We start from the raw sequence: 14,483 nt of genomic DNA on the forward strand, positions 1-14,483 counted from the left end.
GGCAGCATGGAGGGTAAAAATCGTAGAGGGAGACCAGATTCAGAAGGATGTAGGTTGCAGTAGGTACTGGGAGATGAAGAAGCTTGCACAAGATAGAGTAGCATGGAGAGCTGCATCAAACCAGTCTCAGGATTGAAGACCACAACAACAACAACAGCTCCATGATGTTTATTTGTTTCTTTTTTTAGCATGTTGTAGATTTTCATGCCTATATATTCTGGGGTTTGTGCGTATGACTTTAGCATGTGAGTAGGAAGCATGAAGTTTGTCTTATTCCTAGTGCTGCATTGATGCTTACAATTGTTGTCTGTGAATAACATAGGATTACTGTATACAAAAATAATAAGTTCATAGATGTACAAGCAGAAGGCACTTAATGTTTTTAGGTTTCTTTACAGTGGGTGACTAGATTCTTTTGGTCTTGTGTTACACATATTTCTAACAATTGATTTTTGTAATTTTAATATTCTAACGATTTTGCTTGTATTACCCCAAAAGATAATGCCATACCTTACAACAGCTTCAAAATAACTGTGATAAACTACTTTTCTTATCTCCATGCTAGTTGAATATGACAAAATCTTCATAACAAAGATCAGGCTGTTTAATTTATTTGCTAAGTATTCTATATGTGAAGACCAGGATATATTTTGGTCCAAATGTATTCCTAAAAATTTAACACAATCTGATTATTTCTGTTCCTGGTTTCTGCAGGCAATATGAATTTCATTTGTTTTAGAGTTTTTAGTTTTAAACTTTAGTAAATGTGTTTTTCCAATATTCAGTTTTAACCCATTTAGTTGGAATCAATTTTCTAAACTGCCTAGTAGGTTTGTGACAGTTGAGGGTATTTGTTCTGAGAGACTGCTTTCAATGAGGGCAGATGCATCATCAGCGAATAAAACTGAGTATGAATTTATGTTTAGTGGCAGGTTATTTATGTAAAGTCAGAATAAAATTGGACTCAGAATTGAGCCTTGTGGAATCCCTTGTGAACTAATCATCCATTCAGAGTAGAAATTTCCCTTGCTTGATGATATAACTACTCTTTGTTTTCTCTTTGTGTGGTTTACACAGTCAAATGCTTTTGTGATGTCACAGAACAATTCTGCAACTTTGCTAGACTTGTCTAAGGCAGAACAAATTTTTTTAACACACTCATGTATGGTATCTATTGTGTTTTTGCCTTTCTGAAAGCTGTATTGATTATCTGACAGTATGTTTGATTTTTCTATAAATCTTTTGATTTGCACTACTACTAATTTTTCAAATATTTTTGAGAACATTGGGAGACTGGAGATTGGGCAGTAGTTGCCCGTATCTTTGCTTGAACCTTTTTTGAACAAAGGTTTTACCTCTGCATGCTTCAGGGTATCTGGAAAGTGGCCTTCTTAGAGTGATTTATTGATTATTGAGCAAAGGGGATGATCTGTTATCCTGACAGCTGATTTAACTACATTAGTAGGTATGCCATCCCAACCAGCGGAATTTTTGGTTTTGAGCTTTAATGTAGTGTTTTCTAAATTTTTGGTTGAAATTTCTTAAAAATTGTTAAAGCATTCTTCTGCCTTCTGACCTAATTGTACTTTTTTGGTATAATTGTCTACATCTGCAAGTGACTTTGATACATTTATAAAATATTGTTAAAATATTCTGAAATCAGAGGAGGATTTGTTATAGTTTTATTTTCCATCTTAATTTTGGAGATAACTTTGCTGTAAGTTCTCATCCCCAGTTCTGATTTTATGATAGATGAGACTGCCTTTGATTTGGTTTCGTGAGCCAAGATGTATTTATTATTTACCTTTTCTTTTGCAGCTTTCACTACCCTTTTTAATAAGCCTTTATACTGTTTGACGTGATTTATGAAAACAGGGTCTTCGTTGTATTTCATCTCCTTCTGCAGATGTCTTTTCTTCCAACTGGATATTTTTATTTCAGTGGTGATCCAATTTAGATTATTTCACACCTTTGTGTGGAATACTGTAAGTGGAAATATTTCATTAAATACATGTTGGAAATTTTCTAGAAACCTGCTACGAACACACATTTCTAGAAACCTGTTAAATTGTACAGAGAGTGTAGTATCATCTTCTACTTGCCACTCTACCTCTTCTAATTTAGAGTAGAACTTCATGTATTTTCATTTTCTCTTGTGATTTCCATGAAGTTTACCTTGAAAACAAATTCTTGGATTAAGTCCATAAGCTTTATTGGGTCATTTGTTTGATTTAATAAATTTATATTGAAACCAGCTGCTATTAATGCCTTTTTCTTTCTCTCATTGAGACTTTTTCTAAAAGATTTTTTAATTTTGGTAAAAATAATTTTGCCATCTCTACACCTGGGATTCTATATATAGAAACAATAATAATATTATTTGTTTCTAATTCAATTGAGCAGCTTTCAAATACTCCTTCTTCATTTAGAAAATTGAAACTGTCTTTTACTTTATACTCTACAGAGTTATTTACAAGTATGCATGAGCCCCTATGAGTACTATTTGTTCTACAAAGACTTGAGGCTACATTGAAATTTTTTAACTAATTTAAAATTATGATACTATCTTTTGTAAGACAATGCTCATTTAAACAAACAATTTTAATATTTTGTAAATAAAATAGAAAGAAACTTCCACATGGGAAAAATATATTAAAAACAAAGATTCCAAGACTTACCAAGCGGGAAACCGCCGGCAGACAGGTTCAATGATCAAAACACACAAACACACACACAGAATTACTAGCTTTCGCAACCGATGGTTGCTTCTTCAGGAAAGAGGGAAGGAGAGGGAAAGACGAAAGGATGTGGGTTTTAAGGGAGAGGGTAAGCAGTCATTCCAATCCCGGGAGCAGAAAGACTTCCCTTAGGGGGAAAAAAGGACAGGTGTACACTCGCACGCACACACATATCCATCCGCGGATGGATATGTGTGTGTGTGTGCGAGTGTACACCTGTCCTTTTTTCCCCCTAAGGGAAGTCTTTCTGCTCCCGGGATTGGAATGACTGCTTACCCTCTCCCTTAAAACCCACATCCTTTCGTCTTTCCCTCTCCTTCCCTCTTTCCTGAAGAAGCAACCATCGGTTGCGAAAGCTAGTAATTTTGTGTGTGTGTTTGTGTGTTTTGTTCATTGTGCCTGTCTGCTGGTGCTTTCCCGCTTGGTGAGTCTTGGAATCTTTGTTTTTATATAATTTTAATATTTTTACATTCTGAGAGTAAAATTTGTAGTTCATTAATTTTATTCATGCTTTCATTTTGATGGGTTGTAACCATGGCATTTATGTTCAAGCACATTAAAAAAGTGCTGTTTTTTGCCTAAGGTTTCAAGAATAGCTTTCTTTATAGGATTTTTACACTTCCTATTAGTGTAACTGTGTCCCTTGAGCATTATGGGAACAATGTGTAAGTATTTGTAGTATATTCATTATGTAAAGAAAATTCTTGAAAATTGGTAAGTAGGCTTTCGCACAATAATTTTCATCTATCTTCAAGTGTCTGCCTGTTCCGTTTTCTCAGAATCTCCATGACAATCCCATGGGTCAAACAAACATGTGACTATTTGTGCTGCCCTTATCTGTATACATTCAATATCCCCTAATAGTTGTATGTGGAATATGTCCCATACCCTTGAACATTACTGTAAGATTAGTCAGCTGAGTCTTCTGTAAGCAACTTCGCTGCAGACTGATTGCATTTCCCCAGTATTCTAACAATGAATTGAAGTCTGTCACATAGTTTCAGCAAGCTTTCTGTTACAAATATAGTCTGTAAACTGCATAGTGAGTAGTGCTTGCAGTGGGGGGAAGTGGCCTTCTGTGTATGAATGATACATTTGCCATACTGGATGACTAAGAATTAGGCTCCCACTGAGCACTACAGTGTAATGTGCAGTGATTTATGATGAAGCTTGCAGGATGGTTCCAGTTCATATCTCTATAACAGTGGCCAAGGTTTGCATGTGTGAATATGTGTTTTGACTACATCTGACAAAGGATTTAGTCCACTAGCTGAAAATTTCTACGAGTCTTTTATCCAATGTGCCTATCTGTCAGTCAATGCCTCTTTTACCCAGTGAGTAGAAATCCATCCATTTCATATAATTTTTAGGTGTTTGTATGATATGAGAGATTCCAAGTGTGAGTCATTGATATTGCAATCGTAGGATATGTTATTCTTTCTATCTTTTTTTGATGGAGTGCACAATTTTATATTTCAGAACATTTATGGCAAATTGTCCATTGTTACACCACTTTGAAATCATATCAAAATCTGACTGGATATTTGTGGAACTTTTTTCATTATAGGTAACTGCACAAACTGTGAAAGGTCTGAGGTTACTGTTAATGTTTTCCGGCTGGTTATTAATATACAATATGAACAGCAAGGGTCCCAACGTGTTTCCTGGGGTATGCCTGCTGTTACCTCTACATCTGTCAATAATTCACAAATTTAGCTTGATGTCCTATATAACTGTAGGTTTGATTATAAACTTACAGTCAAACAGTTTTTGGAAATCATGAAATACTGCCTTGAACTGTAGCTTTTAAGATGTTACCTGACAAAACTGCAAGTTAGGTTTTGCATAACTAATATTGTTGGCATTTGTACTGGTTAACGTGGAGGAGCTCATTCTGTTTGAGACAACTAGCTAGGTGTGAGCTCAGAATATATTCTAAAATTTGAAGGAGAATGGACAGCAGTTTTGTGGATCACTTCAGCTATCTTTCTTGTAGGTGCGTGCAGCCTGCATTTTCTTCCAACTACTGGGTAAGGTTTTTTGTTCAGAGGAACAGTGGTAGATGATGGTTAAAAGAAAGGCTAACAAAGATGAAAATGAGGTATAGTGTCTGCTAAGGAGGCCATCCGGCCCTGGAGCTTTGTTCAATTTTAGTGATTTGGACAAGTCAAAGATAAGTTACAATAATACATAACATTAGCAAAATAGTAGACACATTAAAAATAGGTACCTATTACAATTAATTATGTTACTTATTCATAAATTCTCTGACAGAATAGAAACAGTGTTTTATTAGAAATGCCTATTGACATTAATATCTACACTACTCATCTTTTCAGTGGTGCGAGAATTTATAATAATAATATTAATAATATTTATTCAACATCAAATAATCAAATACAATCCCTAGAAATAATACAGTTTCAGGATGTCATACAGATTATTCTTCTGAATAGGTCAGTTTATAAATTACAAACTAATGATTTGTTTGTATTAATAAATTTTGCATTTTGATGCATTTTACATTTGGCAGTATACAATCACAATATTACAAATATTGTTGTTATCAACATTATATTAGTTGTAGGTTACTTAAAACTATGAGCTTGACATACTTATGAAGCACTTTTCATACAGTTATAATACTCGCCTAGGGAATAAAAAGAGTTTTCAATTAGAATTAATTTTAGTTGATCTTTTAATTTGTTAGTACGAAGGGTTGTGAGACTTTTTGGTAGGGCATTGGCTAACTTCAGTCCAGCATGGAGTGCATTTTTTTCATATAAAGCTGTTCTGTGGCTATTTACGTGGTATCTGAACTTTTGCCTTGTATCGTACTGGTGTAGGTCACAGTTGAAATTTGGATTTATTGTTTCCACAAGCAATATAACTTTCAATATGTATACACCTATAATGGTAAGCGCACCTAACTTTGGGAACAGATTCCGACATGATTCTCGAGGTTTGGCAAAACAATTAACTCTGATAACTGTTTTCTGTAGTATTAATAATGTGGTTAGATTGTCTTGAGTTGTTGCACCCCATATTTCTACAGCATAGTTTAAATTTGAAAAGAATAGGGCATGATCAGTAGTTTTAGTACACACATGTCCTTACAATATTTGCTAATCATATTTATAGCAAACACCTTTGTCCATTTTTCCTTTTTTACAATGTCATTTCCTATGGATAATTTCATGTCTAATTCTATTTGTTTCCTTGCATTAAATTCCATCATTGTAGTCATTGAAGCACTTACATTTAGATGGCTATCATTAAAATTCTTGACTTTTTCATTAGTTACACTGTAGCACAGCACCTCCAGACTCTCATAGTCTTTGTGTTTACACACTATTTATGTGTAATCTGCATAAAATATTTTTGTACAGTTAGGGGAACAATGCTGTATATCATTAACATAAATCAAGAAAAGAAGGGGTCCCAAGACAGAACCTTGAGGCACTCCATATTTGATATCAGTAGTTTTAAATTTGTAAGACCCACTGTTTGTTTTAAGCAAGACAAATAGTTTTCTATTGCTCATATACGATTTTATTAACTCATAGCCAGTTCTTCTGATACCCAGGTTCCACAGCTTGTCAAGTACTATGGTGATGTTGACACAATCAAAAGCTTTTTCTAGATCAAGGAACACTCCAGTTCCATACTCCTTGTTCTCTATGGCCGATATTATTTTGTCTGTTAATTGTGCTGCTACTACTGAAGTTCGCTTGTTTTTCATAAAACCATTCTGATTTTCAAATATTAAATTGTGTTGACTCAGAAATGTCATTAGTCTAGTATAAATAACTTTTTCAACTACCTTAGAAAATGCAGGTAAGATTGAGATGGGGCAGCTGTTTTCAATTTTAGATTTATCACCATTCTTGTAAACCGGGGTTACTTGTGCGATCTTTAGACTATCTGGGAAACAACCTGATGCAATTATATCATTTACTGCTGTGACCATGGCATGAGATATGTTGTCTATGCATCTTTTCAGTGTACTGATAGACAATCCATCATAGCCTTCTGATTTTGTATTTTTTAATGACATTACTATGTTTTCAACTTCCTTGCTATTGGTTGGGGCCAAGTATATGCTTTGTTTGATCGGAATGCCCTTATATCTATGCTGAAGATTCTTAAAATGGCCATTGACATATTTTCCAACAGAAGAAAAGTACTCATTAAAAACATTTGCAATCTGACATTGACATTTCATGATATGCCCTTTATGGTTTATAGTAAAATCACTTGCTGATCTGTCCTTACAATCCCTAAAGCTATTTATTACTTTCCAAACAGCTAAACCAGTGTTAGTAGAATTTCTTAACATTGTGGCTACATATTTACTTTTAGTTTCTAGCAGAAGTTCTTTATAGTAGTCCTGATAGTTCTTAAATTCTACCTATAGTCTATTATTATTTATCATTGCATATTGGAAAACTCTAAGTTTCTCTCTTGCTGTTTTTACTTCAAGATTTATCCAGTTATATTTTTGTATCTTTTTGCAGTCATTTACTGTAAAGGTCATTTCTGGGCATGAGACATTGAAGCAATAATAAAAATATGATGAAAAATCACTGAAAGTAATGCTATTTTTTTCACGCCATTGTAAGCTTTTCAGCAGACTTTTGAAATCTTTAACATTGTCATCATTGGTGATTCTTTTTGTCACATATTGTTTCTCTTTTCTATTGACATAAAGATTTTCAGCTTCTATGAATACCTGTATTGCGTGGTGGTCAGAACTGCCAAGCTTCAGAACTGATGCACTGCATGTAAAGTGGGACATGTTAGTTATAATGTTGTCAATGCATGATTTTACACTATTGACCTCTCTAGCGGGCTCATTTATCAGAAATGTTAAGTTAAATTTAGCTAGTATTAGCATTAGTTTTTTAGATACAGAGTCATTGGACAGAAGGTCAATATTTATATCTCCAGTTAGTATTATGTTAACCCAGCCATTTTTATTGCAGTGTTTACTGTAAATGTCAACAAGCAGGTCATTAAGAACATCAAAGAAACTATCTAGGCTACCAGATGGAGGTCTGTATATAGGCCTATAATAATTAAGTTCTCTTTCCCCCACTTATAATTAATTGCTGCTAGTTCTATTACACCCTCAATGCTGAAAGCAGTTACATCTATTACACTATAATTACTACCACTGGCTGCAAAGATAGCCACGTTTATCTTTTCTACTGAAGGCAGAGCAAAAGATCATGGAGAGTGGCTTACATACACTAATTAGCTCATCTGTGTACCAGTGTTCACTTATAACTAAAACATCAGGGTTATCAATTGCTGCAATGGTATCCAGTTCATACTTTTTGCCAAGACTTTGAAAGTTTTGCTGAATTAATTTGAAAGTGAGATTGGATTGTTGAACACTTGATGGATGTGTCACCCTACCAGACTGGTAGGTTCAAGTGTATGATATTAGGGCTAAGTTTCTCCTGATGGAACATACAGGGAGATTTAGAGCTACCAGGCTGTCCAGTAGGGTTTACAAGTTTCCCTGGCTTGTCGGCTGTAGCTCTTTGTGTGGCAAGTCCTGTTTGGGTGGGTTGTGCCATTCCATAGCAATGCACTTCATCCATAATTAATATACTCACAATCTTTTTATCTCTCTTGTTCACATGCATACTATGAGTTGTGTGCTGGTTTGTATCTAGGTAACTGACGTTTACCAAAGACACATTTCGAGATTCGTTACATGTTGTTTTAAGCCTAACATTTGTTTTATGCACTTCCAAGCTCACGATAGATTGGTCCATTAGATAATGTCTCTGCGGAATATTAACGACAATTACTTTAGTGCCAGTCAACTTACCGAGTGTTGCTTTCATGTGCCTGATAGCGTCATTTGCTTCATTTTTAGCCACATCATTTGTACCACCAATAATAATGACATAATCAGTTACTGAGAATGATTCACTATCTTGCACACATGGCTTCACTACAGCAAAAAGAGATGCACCAGGTTGAATGTGAGTCACAGCTGTGAAGTCATCTTGGATATTCGCGGTGTTTTGAGCTATTTCGCAACCATGACTGTCTCCATATATGAGAATCCGGCCCTTCTTATACTTCTCGCTTCTTCTACTGCTGGTTTGGAACAGTTTCTTGCATCCACTTTCGTGGATTACACTGTCATTTCTTTCATGGATTTCTCTGTCGTTACATTGAACATTTTGTTTATGTTCACTCACTAGGTTAGCATTAATACATGAGTTTGGGACTTGGTGTTTTTTGAAATTATCGCTGGCAATACAGTTCGATTTTTCTATGTAAAGAAACCTTGGAAAACAGCGTTCAGCATTTCTGCTTTTGCTTTGCTACCTTTAATTTCAGTTCCTGTTATGTCGCTGAGTGAATGGACTCTAACTTTGGTATCATTGAAGGCTTTACATATGACCATAAACGCCATAAATCCTATAGTTTTCATGAGAGATCTGTCATTAATATTCTGCTACAGTAGTAGTTGAAAGCACTGCACATTTCTCTCTTGACAATCGAATGTGTTTCGTTCACCATCACTCTGTCTATAGACCTTGGCTTTGTTTTGCACCTTGTATGCTGTAATCTCTGTTTTGTCAAAAATTTCTGTGGAGAGGCTGTGTACCACAGAAGGTTCCTTCCATCATGAACTTTTCTAGTTGATACATAACTGCCACAAAATTTCAACAATGTAGGAAAAGATAGATTGCTACTTATCCTTAAAGAAGACACATTAATTGGCAGACATATAGAATTAAAAGACAATTACACTAAGCTTTCTGGCTCAAGCTGTTGGAGTTGGTGGTCATATGTGACTGAGGTGTGCTTGCTTGTGTGTATGAATGGTGTGTGTTTCCCTTTTACTGATGAAGGCTGTGGCAGAAAGCTTTGTGTAAGTGTCTTTTAATTGTGCCTGTCTGCAACTTAACATGTCTTCTTTATGGTAAGTAGCAATCTATCTTTTCCTACATTGTTGATATTCCTACCTGGAGTTTCCATTGTTTGATTCAGTCATTACATTTCTGTATACTATCTGTGTGTTTACTCAGGCTATAGCCACAACTCTGAGAAACACTGCTGCTTCCTCAGTTATATCTGGAGTCCATTCATCCTAAATATGAGTCCAGTGTCTTAACCACCATACAACTTCACATTGTAGTTCATGTAACTGTCTGAAGCAATTGAACACCATCACATGCTCCTTTGGACACCTGTAAAAGCAGTTCTCATGTACCAGGTTCTGTGGGTGAACTGCAAAAGAGCTCTGAATGAAAATTACATACACTGTTGGACATTGTATCTAGGGACTCGAGAAAAATGATTAAAATTTAGCTTACTAACACATAAGCTCAAAAGACAAACAAACTCATGTTATCATGGAACAATGTGCATTTATCTTTCCTTGTTTTTTAGCGGATGAAAAGAGGGGGAGTTGACATCTTCCCACCAGTTGATGCCTTTTGTTATGTGGAAGGTTCTGCACCCAAACACTGTGTGGCGGAGGACCACCTGTATCACTGCATGGCACATGCTTCTAGTGTTTGCAACTTTGCCTGGAGTCGCTGGAATCTGTTAGCTGGGAGACGTAATATGATATTACAGATGCGAGAGTATCTTGACCGTAGGAGACTAGTAAGTATGGACCTTTCCATCCACTGAGGTCACTGTTGTTACATATAACTGTACAACAATACAAATAATTTCTTGTTATCTGTGACTGTATCTTTTTGTACAACAGTTCGGGAAATATTGGCTGTAACAAATTCATGTAATATGTTTCTTAACAAGGAATGGTAAGAGACATAATGGCTATCAGGTACAGGTAATATTTGCTTTTAGACTGTGAACCATTTCCCTTCAAATATGACAGAGAGATAATATACAGTCAGTTTAAGAACAGAAGTGATTGCCAGACTTTTATCCCTGCAAGGAAAGGCAAGTTGTTGGTTAGGAAGAAAGGGAACTAGAAATTAATTTACCAATTCCCACTGTAAAAAAAGCTTTGCCACCAGGTGAAAATCTTGTGCTGTACATTATCCATATAACATCCATGCTGTGATTTGACAAACCATAATGTGAGTGAATAGTATGGTTAGTGAAACTGTTTTATGTGAACAGCAGCAATTATTTGAGTGCTGCAGTGAGAGAGTACTGCTGATTGAAAGGTCTGAGGAGAGGCTTGATGTCATTAAATGTTTTAAAGAGATGATAATGTAATTTGAACACATAGTTGAGTTTTCTGTGGCACCTGAAAGAAGAGGTGGAAGTTACTGTTGAGGTTGCTGTTTTTGTAACTAAATATGCAGCCCATGCCCCTGGTAGTGCTAGGGTTCATGCAGTGTCACAAGAACTGTCCACCCCATAGTCAACAGAATGGAAAGCTTCCCAGTCTGTTTTACACTGATACCCATACAAGATCCAGACAGTGCAGCAACTGAAACCTCATGATTGACAGCAACATTCTGACTTTGTTCTGGCATGGACCAAAATTGGTGACTTGGGGCTGGATGATGTTCTATGGGATCAAAGGCATGTTTTATAACGTAGGTTGTAGTGGGTACTGTTAATTCAATTGTTGCACATGGAGAGCCACTGCACTCACATTATGTGATTGTGCAGTGTGGATTCACAACCGCCTTTATTCTTGATCCTTTCTTCTTTGAAGGGAATACACACAGGTCAAGTGTACCATGATGTCTGTATGTTACTGAGACCTTTCCACAGGGCATATGATTCCTGCTTTGGAGGAGCACAACTGCGTGGAAATCACTGTTTTCATGCAAGATGGGAAAACACTTCATGTCACTCATGCAGTGGAAGGTCTGCTTAATGCTACCTTCCATGAACATGTTATTCCCAGAGATTTTCCATATGCATGGCCTGCAAGATCACCTGGTCTGAATCCATGGAAAATTGAAATAGAATAATGACAATATTGTGAGAAGGATAGATTGCTACTCACCATATAGCAGTTGCAGATGTTCTTGTTGTTGTTGTCTTCAGTCGAGAGACTGGTGTGATGCAGCCCTCCATGTTACTCTATCCTGTGCAAGCTTCTTCCTCTCCAAGTAACTACTGCAACCTACATCCTTCTGAATCTGATTCGTGTATTCATCTCTTGGTCTCCCTCTACAATTTTTACCCTCCACACTAAATTGGTGATCCCTTGATGCCTCAGTACATGTACCATCAACCAATCCCTTCTTCTAGTCATGTTGTGCCACAAATTCCTCTTCTCCCTGATTCTGTTTGGTACCTCCTCATTAGTCACATGATCTACCCATCTAATCTTCAACATTCTTCTGTAATGCCACATTTTCAAAGCTTCTAATCTCTTCTTGTCTAAACTAATTATCATCCATGTTTCATTTCCATACATGGCTACACTCCATATAAATACTTTCAGAAAAGACTTTCTGATGCTTAAATCTATACTCAATGTTAACAAATTTCTCTTTTTTCAGAAACTCTTTTTTTGCCATTGCCAGTCTACATTTGATATCCTCTCTACTTTGACCATCATCATTTGTTTTGCTCCTCAAACAGCAAAACTCATCTACTACTTTAAGTGTCCCATTTCCTATTCTAATTCCCTCAGCATCACCTGACTTAATTGGACTACATTCAGTTATCCTCATTTTGCTTTTGTTGATGTTCATCTTATATCATCTTTTCAAGACACTGTCCATTCCATTCAACTGCTCTTCCAGGAACTTTGCTGTCTCTGACAGAATTACAATACTTCAAAGTTTTTATTTCTTCTCCAAGGATTTTAATTCTTACTCCAAATTTTTCTTTTGTTTCCTTTACTACTTGCTCAATATATAGATTGAATAACATAGGGGATAGTTTACAGCCCTGTCTCTCTCCCTTTCCAACCACTGCTTCCTTTTCGTGCCCCACAATTCTTACAACTGCTATCTGGTTTCTGTACAAATTGTAAATAGCCTTTATGTTGCCTGTATTTGATCCCTGCCACCTTCAGAATTTGAAAGAGAGTATTCCAATCAACATTGTCACAAGCCCCCTCTACGTCTACAAATGCTAGAAATGTAGGTTGGCCTTTCGTAAGTCTATCTTGTAAGATGAGTCGTAGGGTCAGTATTGCCTCATGTGTTCCAACATTTCTATGGAATCCAAACTGATCCTCCCTGAGGTCAGCTTCTACCAGTTTTTTCCATTCATCTGTAAGGAATTCATGTTAGTATTTTGCAGCTGTGACTTATGAAACTGATAGTTCAGTAATTTTCACACCTGTCAAGACCTGCTTTTTTTCAGATTGGAATTATTATATCCTTCTTGAAGTCTGATGGTATTTTGCCTGTCTCATACATCTTGCTCACCAGATGGTAGAGTTTTGTCAGGACTGGCTCTCCCAAGGCCGCCAGTAGTTCTAATGGAATGTTGTCTACTCCCGGGGCCTTGTTTCGACTCTGGTCTTTCATTACTCTATCAAACTCTTCACGCGGTATCGTATCTCCCATTTCATCTTCATCTACATCCTCTTCCATTTCCATAATATTGTCCTCAAGTACATAGCCCTTGTATAGACCCTCTATATACTCCCTCCACCATTCTGCTTTCCCTTCTTTTCTTAGAACTGGGTTTCCATCTGAGATCTTGATATCCACACAAGTGGTTCTCTTTTCTCCAAAGGTCTCTTTAATTTTACTGTACACAGTATCTGTCTTACCTGTAGTGATATATGCCTCTACATCCTTACATTTGCCCTCTAGCCATCCTTCCTTAGTCACTTTGCACTTCCTGTTTATCTCATTTTTGAGACGTTTGTGTTCCTTTTTGCCTACTTCATTTATTGTATTTTTATATTTTCTTTGGTCATCAGTTAAGTTCAATATCTTTTCTGTTACCCATGGCTTTCTACTAGCCCTCATCTTTTTATCTACTTGATCCTCTGCTGCCTTTACTAATTCATCCCTCAAAGCTAACCATTCTTCTTTTACTGTATTTCGTTTCCCTGTTCTTATCAATCATTTCTTAATGCTCTCTCTCAAACTCTCTACAACCTCTGGTTCTTACAGTTTATCCAGATCCCATATCCTTAAATTCCCACCTTTTTGCAGCTTCTTCAGTTTTAATATACAGTTCATTACCAATAGATTGTGGTCAGAGTGCACATCTTCCCCTGGAAATGTCTTACAATTTAAAATCTGGTTCTTAAATCTGTATCTTACCATTACATAATCTATCTGAAACATTACAGTGTCTCCAGGGCTCTTCCATGTATACAGTCTTCTTTCATGATTTTTAAACCAAGTGTTAGCTATGATTAAGTTACACTCTGTGCTAAATTCTACCAGGTGGCTTCCTCTTTCATTCCTTACCCCTATTTCGTATTCACCTACAACATTTCCTTCTCTTCCTTTTCCTACTATTGTATTCCAGTACCCCATGATTATTAAATTTTCATCTCCCTTCACTATCTGAACAATTTCTTTTATCCTATGATACATTTCTTCAATCTCTTTGTCATCTTCGGAGCTAGTTGGCATATAAACTTGTACTACTGTGGTAGGTATGGGCTTTGTGTCTATCTCGGCTACAATAATGCATTCACTATGCTGTTCTTAGTAGTTTACCTGAACTCCTATTTTTTTATTCATTACTAAACCTACTCCTGCATTACCCCTATTTGATTTTGCACTTATAACCCTACATTCACCAGAAGTCTTGTTCCTCCTGACACTGAACTTTACTAATTCCCCCTATATCTAA

The 14,483-nt window shown here is 36.2% G+C and overlaps 1 protein-coding gene across 1 annotated transcript in view; it reads left to right on the forward strand.

Moving 5' to 3' along the window:
* The window catches only part of LOC126284279 (dynein axonemal intermediate chain 7-like), an 828,882-nt gene that overhangs the window by 775,594 nt on the left and 38,805 nt on the right, over positions 1-14,483 (forward strand). Inside the window, exon 15 of the mRNA XM_049983103.1 lies at positions 10,161-10,379. Within this exon, the coding sequence (XP_049839060.1) occupies positions 10,161-10,379 (219 nt within the window). The remainder of the gene's footprint in view (positions 1-10,160; positions 10,380-14,483) is intronic.

The sequence above is a fragment of the Schistocerca gregaria genome, chromosome 8 (assembly GCF_023897955.1).
Source record: "Schistocerca gregaria isolate iqSchGreg1 chromosome 8, iqSchGreg1.2, whole genome shotgun sequence".
Classification (NCBI taxonomy): Eukaryota; Metazoa; Arthropoda; class Insecta; order Orthoptera; family Acrididae; genus Schistocerca; species Schistocerca gregaria.